Source organism: Netta rufina, assembly GCF_964035555.1.
Source record: "Netta rufina genome assembly, chromosome: 15".
In the NCBI taxonomy this organism is placed as follows: domain Eukaryota; kingdom Metazoa; phylum Chordata; class Aves; order Anseriformes; family Anatidae; genus Netta; species Netta rufina.
This window is the reverse complement of record NC_140138.1, coordinates 3814629-3834737: the sequence shown is the minus strand read 5'-3', so window position 1 is coordinate 3834737 and position 20109 is coordinate 3814629. Positions and strand designations below refer to the sequence as shown.

The following is a 20109-nucleotide window of genomic DNA, read 5'->3' as shown; positions in this document are numbered from 1 at the left end:
ACTGTTCTTTGTACCTGTTACAACAAGAATTATACTCTTGTTGGTTTGTATATATAAATGGTTCAGAATTTGTATATGACCTATTAGCAGCAATTTTTACCAATCTCCTTTGGTTGCTGAGGGCATTGTTAAATGAATGAGTTGCTTGATTACTGGAGGAACATAGGTGTCAGGAATGTAAACATGCTTCACAGAATCATCTAGGTTGGAGGAGATCTCCAAGATCACCTAGTCCAACCTCTGACCTAACACTAACAAGTCCTCCATTAAACTGTATCACTAAGTGCTACATCTAAACATCTTTTAAAGACCTCCAGGGTTGGTGACTCCACCACTTCCCTGGGCAGCCCATTCCAATGCCTAACAACCCTTTTGGTAAAGAAGTTTTTCCTAATAGCCAACCTAAACTTTCCCTGGCACAACTATGTCTGCTGTTCCTATCCTCTCAACTTCTGTTCCATATACAACATATTAAGAAACCTATGAGGCTGAATTTCTCATGAACATGTCGGGAAGTTTGCTAGTGTACCAACAATCCTCATAAACAATCCATGTCAGCTCTTGATTTGCATCTCAAGAATGTAATATAATAATCACCTTTCCAGACAGAATTAGAATTACTTTTGTTGTGGTCTGAAATACTGTTTTATGATGTGTCATTTCAAATGTGCTCAGAAATATATGAGAAACACCTAATTAAAAGGCCACTGTTGTACATTAATACTGTATTGTATACAATAATAACATTGTCCATCTGACTGGGGAATCCACGGAGAACCTCCAACTTTGATGCATACTATTTGGTAAGTGTTAGCTTAGCCCTTCATTATCAGTAGTCAAACTTAGTATGCTTTTAAGTATGTTAACAAAAAAAAGTGCTTCTTGATTGCCACTTGGGACCTTTCTGTGAACTGAATACTCCTCTTTTGGTTTAAACACAACCATGGCTGTATTGATTACATTAAATACCTCCATCTATTATTAACAAGGAATAAACTAATAGAATCCAAAAATACACACCTCCTTTAACCCTTTCTTCCGGTATGTCAAAAATATAAATAAAAATGATATTTAATTTCCTCAAAGTTATCTATGGATTTTCTCTTATACAAGAAAACTGAATGGCAGGGAGGAGAATGTAAAGCAGTTAATGTTCAAAGGTGAGTTCTTTAAGTCCAGATCAGTATCTATATTGCCTTCTGAAAGCTAACCTGAAATACATTCAGTTACTGAATAACCTATGCATACTTGCCTTCTGATAAGTTTCACGCAGAAAAATGAGAATCTGTACATTCTCTTATATTTATGCAATAAGTCCTTGATCCATATATAACCTTATATAGGTTCCTCGTATAGGTTATTAAAAATAGGGGAAAAAAGGCGGAAGGGGGAGGGGGTAGGGGTTTTCAAAGACATGTTATGGGATCTCCGCCTCAAAAAATCTGTTTAACTTTCCTTCCATAACTTTTCTGAGCATAGTGCATGGGTTTGTTTGTTTGTTTTTAATTATTATTTATTACCATTTCTTAGAGTGTCACCAAAACACTCAATAAAATTTGGCAGTGACTCAGAGAACAGCAATACATGTTGCAACCAACATCATTTGTAAGCTATCCTTCCAATTACCCTTTGCTTTTGGGAAATAGGCCTCTTTCTCCTGTTACATATGTGCATTGTCTGGTTTATTAAGTCATGCATTGGGTTTAGAAGGTTTCTATATCATCTAAGGGAAAAGCAGATGAGCAATCAAGTTTGCAGCTCTGGTAAAAGTTTTGTGCGAGATCCATTCTCTCTTCCTTCTGTAACTCATACTCAATCTAGCAAGGTGCTTCAGGACCTCTCTCTCCAGGATGTGCCATACCATACACAACTGGTCAGATTGCTTACCAGTATGTACTGCAGTGACTTGGATTGGGAAAGACATTGTGCACGGCACAACGGAAGTGCTGATTCCTGTGCAAATTCTTTTAAGCTCTGCTCCCATGTCAAGATCCTTTTCCAGCCCTGACAACATCATGAGTTACTTTAAAGCTTGACCCACTTCATCAGTGAAAAGCTGAAAGATACATGAACTACCGAGGCACTAAAATTCACCAGGATTGCCTTGAGAGGAATACATTATTCATGCAGATTCCCAAATTTTGTGAACATGAAAAAGACATTACAAAAAGGTAATGCAGTGTTTCCAAACTTTCCAAATGAAGTATGTGACAATAACTGTTTTTAGTGGTAACTTTAGGCTGTGCCATGGTTCTCTTGGTCTGTGGCAAAGTAATACCAACTTAAAAACAAACACTGACTTGTTTTTATTTTAATTTCATGCCAGTCTTACCATAGATGAGCTGTATTTTGTGCAAAGAATTTTTGTAATTTTTCTGCTCACAATATAAAGCAATTGCAATAAACTGCTCTCCCCAAATATAGTAAAAAAAATAAAAATTAAAAAAAAATAATAAAAAAGTTAATCAACCATACACATTCCTTGTATTGTAATCAAAAAGAAAATACTGTGTCACACAAAGTCAGCTGCTGCTTATACCAAAATACCTAGGAAGGCTGGAGAGTTTCCCTATGCTTGTTAGAAAATTTTTATAATTGGCATCCACCTGTAAATACTTACATACTGTCACAAAAAAAAAAATCTAAAACTGGAAATAAGCTGTGTAATCATGTAAAAAATAGTGGTAGTGCTGTCAGTACTGCCCATAAGTGTAACTTTCCTGCAATGTTTACTGTATTTATATGTACCTGAATACACATTCATATATACATATATATGTAACTGACATTAACTGGTATTCACTATGATCATATACAGAGAAATGTGTCCCACTGAAGTTGTTCATGACCTTTGAAAATCAAATCGGTGTTTCTAATCTTTCTAGTTCCTCCTATTAGACTAACATATATGTAAATGATAGTTACTCTTGGTTCATTTAACTTGATCTTGGTTCACTTGCAACTTTGAGAAAAACAAACAAACAAAAACAAACAAAAAAATCCCCCAAGATATTCTACAGTATAAATATAAACTAAGCTGGTATACCAATTTTGAAACATAATAATTGGAAATATAAAACGCACTTATATTCAGCTGATAACTAAAATGGCCCACATTCATACATCTGCCTGATGAATAAGGGCTGCAGTATAAATAGAATCACAAATAAATGAAACTGGAGTTCTTCTGCTCAAATACAAACACTACAGTTTCCATACACTTTCATCTTGTGTCAAGATGCTATTTTCTGTGTAAATTACCTATTTCAGTAAATCAATAAAACAGAAATGCAAATTTAATGCAATTAGATGCAGAGATGCATACTACTAATTTCTTAGTTCCAATGGATGCTGGTTTTAACTTAGAAATAAAAATCTACTCTGAATGACAAGCTCTATCTGAGAGTATAAAAGCAAAAACTGAATCATCATGTATAATCTTGGTTTTTGTTAGTTTAGTTCTTCTCTAGCCAATTCAGATTCCACAACTTCATGAGCATAAAAGAAACATTACAAAAAGCAATGCAATGTTTCCAAACTTTCCAAAACATTCACTTTCACTAGAATCAGTTCTATGGTGGGAGATATTCCCCAAACAATTTTCACAAAGAAAATTTGACAGAGCAGATATTGTGTCCCATTCTAAAACACAGCTTTGTCTAAGCTACCTCCAAAGATAAATAAACAAATGAAATCTCAGTATTTTTAAATTTCTTCTCAGTAAGTATTATGAAATTCAATTCCAATGTTAATGTACTGGGGATTCTATAATCCAGTGCCCCAAAATGAGAAGAAAATGTAGAAGAGGAAACAGAAGACATTAGCTGTATGTTTGGAATACAATCCAACAAATCTTAAACTGCCTTAGCATTAATTTGCAAATGCAATCAAGGTTTAAAACACATCTGAGTTTTCCACTCTACTTAACTATATTATCTTTACATTTCATATATTGCTTTATTACTTTACACTTGAGAATAGTTTGTCTGTCTGACTACCAACCCTAATTCTTGGATCCTTCTTTGTTATTCATCTAATCAGATTCATTTATTCCTCTGATTCTCATTAATTTGCAACCTTATCTAACATTGCAAATATTGCACTCAGTCCTGAACAAAATGTTTTAGTGATTACCTTGTAGTTTGTCTTAAATTTTCCTCTGAGAGATATTTAAGGCAGTGCTTCTCCCACATAGCCCTATCTGGTATTTGAATCACAGTCTCAAGTTTTATTTCATAAAACAACCACCAAGTATACTGAAGCTTAGACTTCAGGTTCAGACAAAGCACACAAAGGCTAACTCTGCATTTTCAAGTAATTAGTGAGACAGTAGCAGCAGCCGTAATAAACAACTGGTTTATATCCAGTCCCTAAACCTACATCACACAGTCTGGAGGATTTACTCTGGGCTAGTTTTAGCTTTGTCCCCTGAAGCAGACAACCCAATCATACATGGTTCAAAGCTGTCCAAAAGCCAGTCTGGTTCAAATGTTTATCTCCCCTTCACGGGACACATGACAGCAAGCACACGGAGCTTCCAATGCAGTTCCTTGCAATCTGAATCTATTTCACCTGTACCATACCTGCTTTGCAAACTTGAACCCAAAATGTGTCAAGCAGGCATAATTCTCATATTTACCTCAAAATCATGCTAAAGCTCCAAACAACAATATTAACAGGAGGAGGCCAGGAAAATGTTTTAAAAAAGAAAGTATCAATATAATGTTTATAATTAGATAGTTTTAGGATGCCAGCATATTTCTTTAATATTTTTGGTCTAATCAGAAAACCACAGAATGCATTTTTGCTAACCACAAGAATGACAAGAATGACACTTAAGAAAAGTCCAAAACGTTAGGAAAAAAAAATCACTAGGGGGGCAGGGTCCTCCTAGTTTCCAACTACCTGCAGCTCAGGGACTTCCTAAGCCCAAAGCAGTTTCTGTGAATCTTACAGAAGAACAGCATCTTACTTGATTAAAAACAAAACAAAACAAAATAAAATAAAAACATTCGAGACATACAGGAGGAAGTGATGTTATGCCACGTACGCCATTCATTCATTTCTGGAATTCTTTACTATTCTTCTATGTATTAATTTCTGCAGGTTTTCTCCATCCCAGAATAACTAATGTGACAATTCTTCACTCTTCCTCCCTGACTCAGCTTTGTGTTTTGCACCCATGCCAGCTCTATTGACTTCTGGCACTGCTTTGTCTTCAAGTATTCTACATCTACATACTGTAACTACTGATATGATTTCTAGAAAAATCTTCAGCATCAGGGATCTGGATTGTCACTGGAGAATCAAATACAGCTGCTAATACTTCACTATAGTGGTGATGCAGCAGTAATTTAGACCAACTAACTCCAATTCCATTGACTCCAAGTAGAAAGATAGGGTCAGTGTGGTTTTGCTGTGTAATCACATAACCAAATAAGACCAGCTGAAATGGAGTATCTCAGTAGTAAGTCAGACTGATTTGCAGAAAACTCAAGACTGCATCTCAACAGGTCTTTACCAACAATCAAAGAAATCCAAACCAACCCCTCTCCCCAAACACCTCCTTTCCCATTTTGAAAGAATTCCAACTTTCAGCAAACATGCAGTTGATGTTTTTCGGATCCTATTCGTGCACAAGTTAATCGTCATACAGTATCAAATGATACCACTATACCACACTGTGGTCAAACTTACACAACTTTTATACTGAAGAAGCTGAAACTCCTTAAACATTATCTGCTGTTATAAAGCTCTATCTACAGCTCACAATTTACCATGAAATAATCAAGTGTATGCAATTTCTATTAGAGATCACATAAGAACAATATCAAAGCCGACCTGTATACTGGATTTTTAAATATGCATCCACATAGAAGGAATATTTTTAAAAGGGTAATACTGACAGTATCTGTGATTTTCTTTTTAAAATTTAGACTTCAATTCAATGTTAAATCTATGTCAATTAATGTTGTTTCAGATTTAAATTTTTAACCAATTAATTTAGTTAATCTTTCAAAAAATAACAGTCATTGGCATTATGCTTTGCATAATCCTTGTTTAGTTTCTGTAATGGTAGACATTTTAATGAAAATCTCATTATACTGCAGCATAAGGCATAATTAATTCTCAAAGATTTTTTTTATGCGTAAATAGCTAGTACAGATGTTGCCGAATTCCATTTTCTAGTGACTTTATTAATTTTTCATAAACCAGTATATATAATGGCATCTAAAAGCTCCATAGAAGTTTCAGAAATGCATTAACTGTCACCACTGGTGTTAAACTAACTACAATTATATCATTTATATGATTGTACTTTAACATTATGTTTTTTAAAACAACAGTTACAGATTTGTGTTATGCTTTGAAAAGGAACATCTCTATATAATTAATGGATGGGATATTATATAATAATAATGTCATTTTACTGTATTTAGAAAATTACTTAAACTGTTTAGCTAATAATTTTGACAATATGTTTATTTGGAAAAAATCTGCCAAAATCTGCCATTTACTCATTGGCTAAGTTCAAATCTAAGCATATAAAATTAATTATAAAGTGAATTAATATATATATTGATAAACAGCCAAGTTTCACCTGCTTTACAGATATGGTACAGTGAACTTTTACCCTAGGGTCTAGAATTGCCGGGCAATCATATGATTCAGCTTCACAAATTCCAAATACTTTCAATAAAAAGTATTTCTAGGGCATTATATAACAGTCATTTAAATTCAAAGAGAAACACTAGAAAGATTAAATGAATCCCAGGTGCTTTTACACTCCAGAAATGGATGCTTTAAGACACTGACAAAGAGAATAAGCATTACCAAACATACAAAAATCCCTCAATCTGCTTGAGGGTAGGAAGGCTCTGCAGGAGGATCTGGATAGGCTGGACCGATGGGCTGAGGCCAACTGCATGAAGTTCAACAAGGCCAAGTGCCAGGTCCTCCACGTGGGGTGCAATAACCCCAAGCAGAGCTACAGGCTGGGAGATGAGTGGTTGGAGAGCTGCCAGGCGGAGAAGGACCTGGGAGTGATGGTTGATAGTCAGCTGAATATGAGCCAGCAGTGTGCTCAGGTGGCCAAGAAGGCCAACAGCATCCTGGCTTGCATAAGAAACAGTGTGACCAGCAGGGCTAGGGAGGTGATCGTCCCCCTGTACTCAGCTCTGGTGAGGCCGCACCTGGAGTACTGTGTTCAGTTTTGGGCCCCTCGCTACAAGAAGGACATCAAGGTGCTCAAAAGAGTCCAGAGAAGGGCGACGAAGCTGGTGAGGGGCCTGGAGAACAAGTCCTACGAGGAGCGGCTGAGGGAGCTGGGCTTGTTCAGCCTGGAGAAGAGGAGGCTCAGGGGCGACCTTATTGCTCTCTACAGGTACCTCAAAGGAGGCTGTAGCAAGGTGGGGGTTGGTCTGTTCTCCCACGTGCCTGGTGACAGGACAAGGGGGAATGGGCTAAAGTTGCGCCAGGGGAGGTTTAGGTTGGATCTTAGGAAGAACTTCTTTACCGAAAGGGTTGTTAGACATTGGAACAGGCTGCCCAGGGAAGTGGTGGAGTCACCATCCCTGGAAGTCTTTAAAAGACGTTTAGATGTAGAGCTTAGGGATATGGTTTAGTGGAGACTGTTAGTGTTAGGTCAGAGGTTGGACTCGATGATCTTGAGGTCTCTTCCAACCTAGAAATTCTGTGATTCTGTGTATTATACACAAATAGTCAAAAGCACAAGCTCTTCTCTTTTCTTACATTTTAACTGATGGAGATTTTTTTCCTAGCCACCTGGGAACAATATATACTAAGTATTAACGAAACTGGATGTCTACCCTAGCCCTCACTGGGTTCAGACTATGTACAGAGTGAATACAACTACTCAAATTGAGCTAATGGAAGAAAAGTAACTACGAAGAAAGAGCTGAACTAACACAAGATGAATACTGAAACAATGGCATTAACTGCTGAGATTAAGGGCATCTCTCCTATAAGGAAAGGCAGAGAGAGCTGTGTCTGTTCAGCCTGGAGAAGAGAAGGCTCAGGTGAATCTTATCAACATGCACAAATATCTGAAAGGAGACTGTAAAGAAGACAGAGCAAGGCTCATTTCAGTGGTACCCAGTGACAATAGGAGTGGCAACGAGCACAGGCTGAAACACCGGGGTTGCATCTGAATGCTAGGAAACACTCTTTTTACTATGAGGATGACTAGGATGAGAGGTTTGTGAGCCCTGGGGATACTGAAAAGCTGTCTGGACATGGTACTGAGCAGCCTGCTTTAAGTGACTTGCCTTGAACAGGAGGGTTCGACCACATGACCCTTGTAACCTCAGCCATTCTGTGAAGCTGTCAACAGATAAAGTATCATTATAGTATCTTATATTTAGCTATGTAGGATGACTAGCTGTTGAAGAACATCTAGCACTTCTTGACTATTCACAAAAAAAACTGTATGTAATTAGCTGCTTAAGTAAAAGGAGGATGGGATCTCTGTAAGCTGTGCACTATGACCTGTAGTGGTTCTTTTCCCATTAATCTTAAGTCATTTCTTTCTCCACTGCCAAACAAAAGTTTTGAAATAGCAGATTGTTTGTTAGTTATGACTGTAATTTATGTATATATTTATTTATTTATTTATTTTTCCTGTGGACACTGTGGACACTGTACTCCGAAAGAACATTCACTAGATTGCCAGGTCATTCCCGTAACATATTTTGCCCCAACTTCACATACTTGAACTGTCAAAAAGAAGCCTATTCACTAGCTCTGATCCCTAAAATATATTTCTGCCTCATGCAAGAAAAAAGACTTTTCTAATGGCCTTACTATGTCTCAAGTTACCTGCACTAAAGGATCTGTTGTAGTAATATAAATGCAATGATATTCTACATTCTACTAAGGAGAGTGCTTAATAATTGCTCAATAATTCATCATATAAAACAACAACAAACAAACAAACCAACAACAACAAAAAACTTAAGCAGCAATAGCCACTTCATTTTCATACTGCCCAAGGCTGAAATAACATCTAGCTATTAAGCATAAAATATACACAATATGAGAACAAATAAACAGGTAAAATTCATGTTATAACACCACACCAGAAATAAAGAATGTAACAATATACTCCAAAAGTACCATAATACTCATATTAATGAAACCAATCTGCATATCTGTCTTTTGTCAATCACAGATGAACAAACATCTGTGTGAGAGTGGACTTATGCTTAACATAGCAAAATTATGTTTCACTATGGGATGGATTTAAAATTGGATGGATACACACAAAAAAAAATAAAATAAAATAAAAAAGCCCCAGTTTATATGAAGACCTTGTGAGATGAATAACACACTTCTTCTTACGAATATACTCATTAGAACCTGCCTGAAAACTTGATAAAACAGTTTAAAAAAGATATGCTGAAATGAAATGATAACTTCATTAAACATCTATTTCTCGTAAGGATGAAAAACACCTTATGTAGTATTCTTTTACTATTTAAGGAAAATATAGAAGAATATTTGGAGGTACAGCAAATTAAAAAAAAAAAATCTATCATGTTTATATTGCAAAGTGGAATTCTGCAAAATGTTGAAATGAGACAAATCTCTGTCCTTTTGTTTTCTATGAAATGCCATTTTAGGATACTCCAGCGGACCTGGGGAAGGGCTGGAGGTGTGCCAGTGATCTACCCACTTGCACACTTGCAGTCAGCAGCTATTAAGGAGTATTAAGGCCTCTGAGTTTTAACATCAGCTTTCAAATGGCACTTTAAGAACATGCCATTGTCAATCCCCATTAATGCACGATGTGAATGTCCATATTCTTGGAGTGTTCTGCTTTACTATAGCATGGCCATTTTGAAGACAGAAGAAGTCTTAGAAGGGCTACTCAGGAAGAAAACTCAATAGTATTTTTATAAACAAACTTTTTTTTTTTTTTTCCAGTCCCCAAGTAATTGTTTACTTACATTGTGCTTGGTGTGTATCTTCCATTTATCTTATAGTCTCCATTTTTATCTGTCATGCCTCAATAAAGGTTTTTTTTTACAGAAGTGTACACTCAGAAAAAAAGCAGAGCTATAACAATCATGTCATCGGTCCTACTGTTTACCATTATCTTCAAGGTTTTAGAGTTGATTTACATTGCATTCCTCCCTATTTGACTTTAATTGCCTGCTTCATGTTGTCAGGACATAACTATATCTTAGATTTGCATTGCATTAGGGGATCTCTTCCTTTCTCTATTGATCTTGTCTTATGGAGTAATTTAACTCAATTCTAATTTTCTATTGCATGTGGGGTGCTCTCTATCCAAGGAAGTGAGTTATGTGTATTCAAGTGGTGCATCTTATGAATCTTGTTAAGCTTTACTGCCTTATAGCTCGCACTGATGGAATATTTAATCACAGAAATGAGTTGGCAGATATGATGTACAATACGAGTAAGTCTTGCGGCATGTGTCTTCACCGGCAATTGAGAAACGGTTGAATTTGCCATTCATCAGTGCCATCCTGACAGCTTTGTATAACATTCTGGTGTTTGTTTGTTTTGTTGTTGTTTTTGTTTTGTTTTGTTTGCTTATTCCTGAAGATTAAAAGTACTTTAAATCAATGGTTTCTCTGCAAATGTATCATCTTTACTTCAGAAACGGCCAAATTTTTCATCATTTATTAGAGCTAAAGGAATTTCTTGCACTGACTATGAAATAGTTGGTGTCACTTCAAAATGACAGTGCTGGAGACAATAATTAAAACAAATAACAAGAACTTTGTCTTAAAATCACATTTCTAATTTTATAATCTTCAAAAGAGCAATTGCTTTTTCTCCAGGTAAGGTGGGTGTACACAGAAGTAGAGATATGCCACAGCATTCTATTATGGCATACAAGAAGTACATTGGTCTTTTACTATCTCATTTTATAATGACTTTAAGAGATTTGCACAGAGACAGAACTTTTTTTTTTTTTTTTTTTTTTAAAGTAATTGCTTAAAAGAAGGTTTAAACGTCTGTGATAAGAAATAAATTTTTAGTCAATTCTGAAAATATACATTTGAGGTGCATGTAAAAAAATGCCTGAATATGTAAACAGAAAAAAAAAATCTGAAATGCATTAAGTATCTCGATAGAATTTTCTGCATAGGTGTGGTGGAGTACATACCATAATTCATAAAATTGAATTAATACTTTTCTAATGGTAATTAAAGATTCTCATTAAGAAGGGCAAACACCTCCCTTGTGCTGGCAATAAAAATGCATTTGGGACTTTAGGAGGTTATACAAAAAAAAATAAAAATCAATAACCTGCCATTTTATAATTAAAATTAAAAATAAATGTTAGGAAAAATCCAGTAAATTAAGAAAATTACCTTCAGGAGAGATTGAAAATATTGATTTTAATTTACAAACTATGTGAACTCTTCATGCCCTACTTCATGAGACAATTATAAGTCAGATTGTTAATTCTGCATACGTATTAGAAAATTGATTACTGTACTGTGGGAATATTATTACATTTGTCATTAACAAAAAGTCATTTATATAAAATGACTAATAACTCTGACTTTCTAATTTATGCAGGTTCAGGTTTGGTTCACTACCTACTCAAACGAGATCAATGTTAAATTCCTGTTTTCAGTGTAGGCATACATCAAGAAAGGTAATAAATTCTGCCTACACTAAATATCACAATTCCTTGAATACCAGTATTTTTACTATCCTGATGCCACTTTAAATACACAATTTGGATCATTTGTATCTCTTTACTAAATGACACTGGAGGTATTACAGGCAGCTTCATTAAATTAATTAAGTTTGTAATAGTAGTCCTATAAAACAATTTTTCTCTCTTCAACTAACCAAACATTTTCAGCCTTGTCCAGTGAAGACTTGAATATCTCCAAGAACGGAGATTCCCTAGCATCTGTAGGCAACCTCTTTCCATGTTTAACTACCACTACTGAAAAATGTTTCCCTAACATGTTTAAAACTTCCCTTGTTTCAACTTGTTGTAAAGAACATATTTAACAATTATTTCTTTATTTTTCATTACCTAAATATCCAGTGGTGGATATTTTTGTTTTTCAAAACATAAATCTTTTTATCCAGTATATACACACACAGACAGAAACAACTAAAAAAATTGATCCAAATAAAACTGATAATTTCCCAGAGATTCCCAGGAAACTCATGAAAGTTTATATAAACTCATGGAAGCATATAATAAGAAAGGTGGACAACTTTGTTACCTATTAGAAACATTTGGAGTTACAGTTATTATTTCTTCCTTAGATTTAAATTATTAACTCTATTGTATATGGCTTTTTTGGACTTGCTAGTGATTATGTTTATAGACTGGGTTCAAGTTCTTCTAAAATCAGCTCAGTTTTGGAGTACAAACATTTTCAGTGATGCTGCTATAGCATACTTAGAAACTGTTGCTAGCAATGGAAAAAGGAAAAAGTTTCATCAACTCCAAATTGTACCCACAATCAGAACCATCTCAATGATCTAGAGATAATGAAGGTTACAAATACAAAATTTTTAAAGTCTGAGTAACTAAATATAAAATTTAAAGAAATATGTTCAAGAAAAATTATGAATGCAGTTACTCTATACATTTGTGTGTATATATGTACATGTATATATAAAATATAAACTTAGATTTTTTTTATTGTTCAATAAGTTTAAATAATCCTAGGAGCAAAGTGACTAAAAATAGAATAAAATAAAATATAAAATCGAATGTAATACTGTGATATTGCAGTATACTCCATGTTTTACTATCTATTTTCCAATAAAATATATTCATTTATCTTCTACATAAACTTCGGGATTCCCAGGTAACTGTTAAAACCTTCATCATAAATCTGTAAATGACTGGCAGAACATGAATTAACATGAATTAAACGTGAATTAAACAAAGAAACCAAACTTCACACCAAATATATGATTTGTACTTCTATGTGTTTAAAAAAAAAACACAAAAACAAAAACAAAAAAACAAACAACAACAACAACAACAAAAACACATTAAAATAAAACGCAGCATAGACAACTATAGTTTAATCCTTACCTGCATAGAATTCTGGACTATAAACTGCACCAACAACTGGATTTAATTTCCAGCCTGCAGCAAACATAAAAACATAAACAAGTTAATATTACAATTAGTGATAATAATAACATGATGTTTTTTCTTCAATTTTTGTACGGAGATACACACATAGAATGGCTCTACAAAAGGTCATCTTCATGGAAATTTTACAGCTGTATTTACTGATCTTTATTATCAGAACATTCTGATTCTGAAGTATGGAAGTAAGCAAGGAAACAAATTCTCTGGTCATGACTGTACTGCAAGTAGCACTGGAGCAAATTATTAGGTGAATCAGCCTGGCTGCAATGCAGTTAAAAAGAACCCACATTTCTGGAATTAAATCAGAATTAGTTCAGGTATCATGTAGTACTCTAGAGTAGATCTATTCTCTTTCGTTGCTTTAAGTCTCTGCTCACAAGCCAGTGAGGCCAAAACAGTTAATTTACTGGACATTTACTTCTGATAAGCATGTGTTAGTGTAAATTACACGACAATAAAATCATCTGAGAATTTTTATTCATCTCTGAACTCTGAAGAAAAATAATAATAATAAAAAAAAGTGTAGACACTGAACAGGAAAGGTATTTGTGACAGGAAAGATATTTGTGCACCCCCTGTAATCCCAGTCAAATTCCAGGGCCACTTTTTTTCCACATCACATTTGTGCTTCAGACTGTCTGAAGTACAAAAGTACAAAAGTACTTCAGATAAGTACAAGTTTTTTCTTAGTGTTTAAACAACTATATAAACTGCTAAGAATGAAAAATTAGGGGTTTTCCAAAAGCACATTTTATCAGAGTAGTGGGAAGCATTGTTTGTAAATGGGAATAAATAAAAATGCAAGCTAAATTCAAGAACTATAGTACTTCAAATAGAATTATAGTACTTCAAATAGATTCAAAACAAAATACAATCAAGGCATTGAAGCAAAGCTTTTCAAAATCAAGAATGGCCAAGATTGGGAGAATTTAAATGCAAACAGTATTGAGGCTTGTTTCTGCCTTGGCCACTATAAGACTGAAAAAATCTAACACAAAATCTCGATAGTAACACAAAAGAAAGCTACTCCTAGCCTTAAAAATACTGTCATCTCTATCTGATACTGTACTGGGTTTATACAGAAAGGTTTTAGTAGCAGTGGCTGTAGGAGTGGCCTCTGTGAGAAGAGTCCAGCAGCTTCCCCACTGAGGGCCGGCTCCAAAAGGATACATTGCTCGCCACAACCAGGCCATGAGCAACAGTGACTGGGCCTCTGGAAGAGCAGACTGAAGAAAGGGAAAAAACAAGCAAGCAAGCAAGCAAACAAGCAAATGCTGTGCTACAGCAGGTGGGAGAGACGGGTGAGGAGAGGCAAGAGCACCAGCCTTCCAGACACCCGGGCAGTGCAGCAGGAGGGCAGGAGCTGCTCCAGGCATGCAGCAGCAGTTCCCGGGTGGCCTGTAGACAGGCCCCTGGTGGAGCAGGCTGTCCCCCTGCACCCATGGGTCCCACATGGAGCAGATCTCCATGCTGCAGCCCGTGGAGGAGCCCTGGTGGAGCAGGTGGATGTGGCCTACAGGAGGCTGCGGCCCATGCAGGAGCAGGGGGTCTGGGAGGAGCTGCCACCTGTAGGGGACCCATGTTGGAGCAGTTTGCTCCTGATGGATGGACTTCATGGTATTGACTCATGTGGGAGCAGTTGAAGAGCTGCTGCCTGTGGGCAGCCCCCGCAGGATCTGTTCGGGAAGGATGGCATCCCGTGGGAAGGACCCCGCATGGAGCAGGGGAAGAGAGTGACCAAGAAGGAGCAGTGGAGACAAAGTGTCTGACCGCAGCCCCCATTCTCCGTTCCCCTGTGCTGCTCAGGGGGAGGAAGTAGAAGAGGGTGAATGGAGGAATGTGTTTTTATTTTTTGTTTTGTTTTGTTTATTAATTACTCGCAATTTTAGCTTTTTAGTAATAGGTAAAAAAAAAATTAATCTCCCTATGCTGAGTCAGTTTGGCCTCCAATGATAATTGTTGAGTGATCTGTCCATATCTCAAGCCTTGAGATCTTTTCATACCATTTTCTCCCACTTTTTCTTTGAAGTAGGGGAGTGAGAGTGGTTGTGGTGGAGCTTGGCTGTCCAGCTGAAGAAAACCACCACAGATACATGCTACCTGATTATGAGTAAGTAACTGTTCAGTAAGAAACATGATACATGTAGGTGTTCTTGAAACACAACTCATTAATAATCTCAGAGTAAGGCACAGCACCATATGCAGTTTGCTCCACAGGAGTAACTGTGTTTGCTATATGCATGTAAAAGACACCTGCAGAAGCTGGAAAATGCCATTCCTTCTGAAAATATCAAAGGATTTTTACTTCACCCCTCAATTTCAAGTACTACAGGATTGTATATAGGAATGTCATGGAAAACAAATACTCTTAGCCAAATTTTGTCTGATAGAAAATCATCCAAATATTGAGGCTTTCAATATATATATTTTTAAAATAGATTAGTGAATATTTAGTATTTCAAATTCATTGCGTCCTCAAAGATCACTCACTGATGCTGCCTGAAATGAATGATTGCACTGAATTACACGTGCAGACTTTTGCTGTCAAACAAGCTGACAGATACCTCTCAGCTTTTTAGATACACTCTCAGTGCCACAATTTTCCGGAGAGAAAGAATAAGATCATGGAAGAAACGGGTTACTCTCCACAGCTGAAAGTCATGTTCATATTTCAGTTCCGTACCTCTCTCACACTGATGGCTGAATCATCTAACTTTTTGAAGCTTGTACAGGAAATACATTCATTGTGAAAATAACAGCAATTAAACTTAACTTTATCTTGTCAGCTACAAATGTGCTGGCCCATAACTGTGTGGGTTAATCAATCAAGAGAGCAACTGCAGCTGGAGGAAGCTAATTCTCTGCAGTGATTGTTATTTTGTGCATTTCTCTTACTGTCACAATTTCTCCCTCAAGTTGAAACTATAAAAGTTCAAAACGTAAAAACCAACCACAAAAACAAATAATACATCTTCATGCCCCCAAAAAACCCACCTTATATAGTCATCTAAAAAAAATACATATTAAACCTGCTAAAGGAGAGGAAATAATTACGTGTTGTACAGCAGAAAAAGCTTTGATAGAAAGTGGGACACAGCAACGTAGAAAGAATTATTTTCGCTTCACAGGGGAGACAAGCATGCGTTGCCTGAGGAATGCATTTGTGGCAAAGAAGTCCTATGATACCGAATGCTTTCTTCCTGTTTGCAAACAAAATAAGGAGGGAAGGGAAAGAGAGGGAATATAACTGTGGTAATAGTCACTAGCTCCAATTTTGAATCTAAGTTTAGATCAACTGAAGACTCAAATTCAAGATTCTGCAAGTATAAACTTTGAAATATTCCTTTACTGATCTCTGTTCCACGCTCCTCATTCATGCTGAGGTTCTCTCAATGTACTTGTACATAATTCTCAATTCCACAGGATAGGCTGGAACATTAAAAATGTCGCAGAAGTATTTTTGCCAGCAAGTAGAACTCTTGACACTGAATTAATTCACAATGAAAAAGCAGTTCTATCTTCAGAGCACATGAGGACAGCCATCAAAATCATTTTGTCTGAGAATAAACTCAGTTTATCAACTACTCATTTCAGGAGTTGTCCAAAGTCACTGGCAAGCTTATTTATTTCAAAAACAACTAGTACATAAGAGCAAGCCACTTATCTGAATTAACCTGCTTATATCAAAAAGAACAAAAAATCTGCTGAGTTTTGCAATCATATTTACAATGTGAGCCCTGTTATCAAGCAATCAGCAGTATCCAGGAAAGAAAGACAGAACAGAGTGTATCTTATTGTGTACCTTATTTTTAAATTACAATAAGCATTAGGGCCTCATATGTTTTTATCTAACACAGCATTTGTCTGCCTGGATATGTGTTCCATACTTGCCAATAACATGTCAGTCCCCACATACACTTTGAAAAATCAAGCCACATGTTAATGAAGAAGTGGTTCAAAAGAGGTAGATATGTATAAACAAAAATTTTCTAGCTGCCTGTCTCAGAATTATGGTTTAAATGCTAACAGGCTCATAGAAGAATTAAAACAATAATAGTAATAATAATCTTTATGTTTTATTGAAAAGACAGAACCTTTACTTTAGACAAGAATAATATTTAATAATCAGCTGTAGCACTGGTTAATTCCTGACAAAAAGATAAAGAACTAGAATCTCAAAATGACAGGGTAACTAGTCATAGAAACACCAATTAAGCTGTGAAACACGTTACACTTCGTTCTGTGTTGATTGCAGTGACTGTGCTATAAGAACATGATTCCACTTGTGTGTTTACTTAAGGGGACCCCAGACATTAAAAAAAGTTAGAATAAGTAAACAAATAAATCAACGTTTATTAACTACAACCAGAGTTTGTCTTGGTAGATCCCTGTCAAAAGGCAAAAGAACATCCTGCATGCAAAACCTTGGATATATGGATTCACAAACAAATGCTAATTTTTTTACACTCAGGAGGATGTTTCACACTTTTACTGAGATCCAGTCCAGATAGAACAGGTTGGAAAATGACAGACATAAAATACTTCAAGTGGGAAACACTTAACAACAAATTTTAATTGTTTCAATTTTGGATATAAATAAATACAATGCATGACCCAAGAATCTTCCCCAAAACCATACTCCTAAAATCTCATATCTCTACTTTCAGCATTGGCTGTGTTGATATGTAATGTGATATTTGATAATTAGCTGTGTTTTCGCCTTGATGTAATATTAATACAAATATGAATACATCATCATTTATAGCAAAACTACTTTTATATTTTTATCATCACAATATAGCAGAGTAAGTTCTTAGTACATATCATATAGTTAATTTAGCTCCCTATTGCAGCAAAATCTTGTTATGTGATCCAGTCAAGCTTCATGTCTCTTTTGTTAGATTCACTGAGATGTTTTAAAAGGCATTAATAATGAAGGAGATTTTCCCATCTGGATCATTTGACAATTTACAAACAAAATTTACAAATAAATTTACAAACAAGATGAGGAAGAAAACAGTTTCTGAGAAAGCATGAGGAATTTCAAGAGCCTTCTTCTCCAGATCATTATAACTTGCTCAATTATCACGTCAAGTGAAAGCCATCACTTTATTTTATTTTCACCATGTTAAGAAAAAATTACAACTAACTAAAAAATAAAGGCACTGTTTGCCATAGTTTTTAGTAAAACCTTACTAATGAGTGCTCAAATATAGAAAATATTTCAAAATGGAAAAGAGTCTAAGCTAACTGTGGAAATCTTTATATATGTATGTGCAGATTTCATCTGTTTTCTAATGGATGGGAAAAGCTAAATTAAATTGGAAAGTAAATAATTACTGCTACACATTCTAGTAAATCTGGAAAATGTAATTGCAATTCAATTCAATTGATTTATTATTGTTTGACATTGAGTTAGGAACTTGTTAGCATTTTTTGAACTAGCAAATGCAAATAACTTCTGGAGCACATGATAAAACACTGCCAGAGAAAACATTTTTAAAATGTATTGTCTCCAACTCCCTCAAATATCTATAGATTATATTTTTATCATTAATGTACTAAATTATACCAACCTGTTAGGTCAGTATTAGAATAACCTTTTAAAGTAACTTGCAATTTAGATTTTTTCCATGGAAAAGATTACAAGCTGCCCTTTACTCCTAAGAAAGTGTGGAAGGGAGGTGCAGAAGGGATCTTTGCCTAGATGAGTGCCTCAGTACCAAAAAGTACCTCATGCCTGACAGAGACATTCTTCTTGCTGGCCTCCGTCACCCAAGCAAAACTGAATCCTCTGATTAGTTCATTCATCACAACATCAACACTGCACAAAGCTAGAAGAGAATAATGCCTCCCTACCAGGTATATTTTCTTATAAAAAAGCCACTGTCGTTAAACACTCAGATTCCCATCAGGCAAAATGATGCATGCTATGTCCATACCTGTGAATCAGCAGAAGTCTATGGGGATGGAAATTAAACCCAGCTGTAACATGTTTCCTTACTGGCTCATTGGACAAAGGCTGAGCCCAAGAAGTTGCAGGCGATACAGACTGTGACAATTCATGAGTAGATGACTACCCATCCACCAGAAGAATGAGATTTCACGTGCATAAACAAACAAAAAAAAAAGCACTGAGATCTCATGCACTTACCATTCGTGTAAGGGTTGACGGTCTTTTTATTTGTCATTACACGTGCTGTTGCATTATTTACCTAAGCACATAGAAAACTGGATTAGAAAGGGTTACAGGAAGGGTCTGTTATATTATTAAATGCATGCATTATTACTGCCATTAGTTATGTAAAAAAAAAAAAAGCAATTTAATTTATAGAAGGCAACAGGTGCATAACAAAATCATACTATTTATAATTACATTTACTTTCATAACCATTTTAACTTACAAATCATTTCAATAAAGCAACGTCATATCATTTAAACTTTAATAAAAAGACATTAAAAGCAAATTAAAAGGTATTGCATAATTTAAGACTTAAGAGCATGCTTGTATTCCATGATAACACTGATACAATAAATATTCAAAACAGAAAGAAAGATTATATGAAAGAACATGCAGTGGAGTAGAAGGGAAAGAGACAAGGTACAAGGAAACAAAGAAAATGTCCAAAAAAAAAAAAAAAAGGACAAACGAATTTTAGCAGTGTGCAACATAACCCTTTAGAAGAGAAGTACCATTGGAAAAGCAACATCTAGCATTCAACACTTGGAACAAGAGCCTTTTTCATTGCAAGAATTAACAAAATCATTCAAGCTTTAAAATCACAGCTAACAAAAGGATAAAAAGAGGGTGCATTATTTAACACAATATGGAGTTAACAATCTGAGTAAGATGTGCACGAAGTCATATCCTCAATCCAATCAGTGCCTCCCAGGCTTGCTTAAAACGTACACTCAATTACAGGCGTACCAATATAGAAAAAAATGTAGCATCAAGAAAACTTAATACAACAAGT

At 35.5% G+C, this 20109-nt stretch overlaps 1 protein-coding gene across 16 annotated transcripts in view; it reads right to left on the bottom strand.

Moving 5' to 3' along the window:
* RBFOX1 (RNA binding fox-1 homolog 1) overlaps nucleotides 1-20109 on the bottom strand; it is a 333405-nt gene that overhangs the window by 76307 nt on the left and 236989 nt on the right. For all 16 annotated transcript variants that reach the window (XM_084295947.1, XM_084295938.1, XM_084295935.1 and 13 more), the window contains 2 exons: nucleotides 19290-19350; nucleotides 13073-13126 (listed from right to left, as the gene is read on the bottom strand). In XM_084295947.1, the coding sequence (XP_084152073.1) occupies nucleotides 13073-13126; nucleotides 19290-19350 (115 nt within the window). The remainder of the gene's footprint in view (nucleotides 1-13072; nucleotides 13127-19289; nucleotides 19351-20109) is intronic.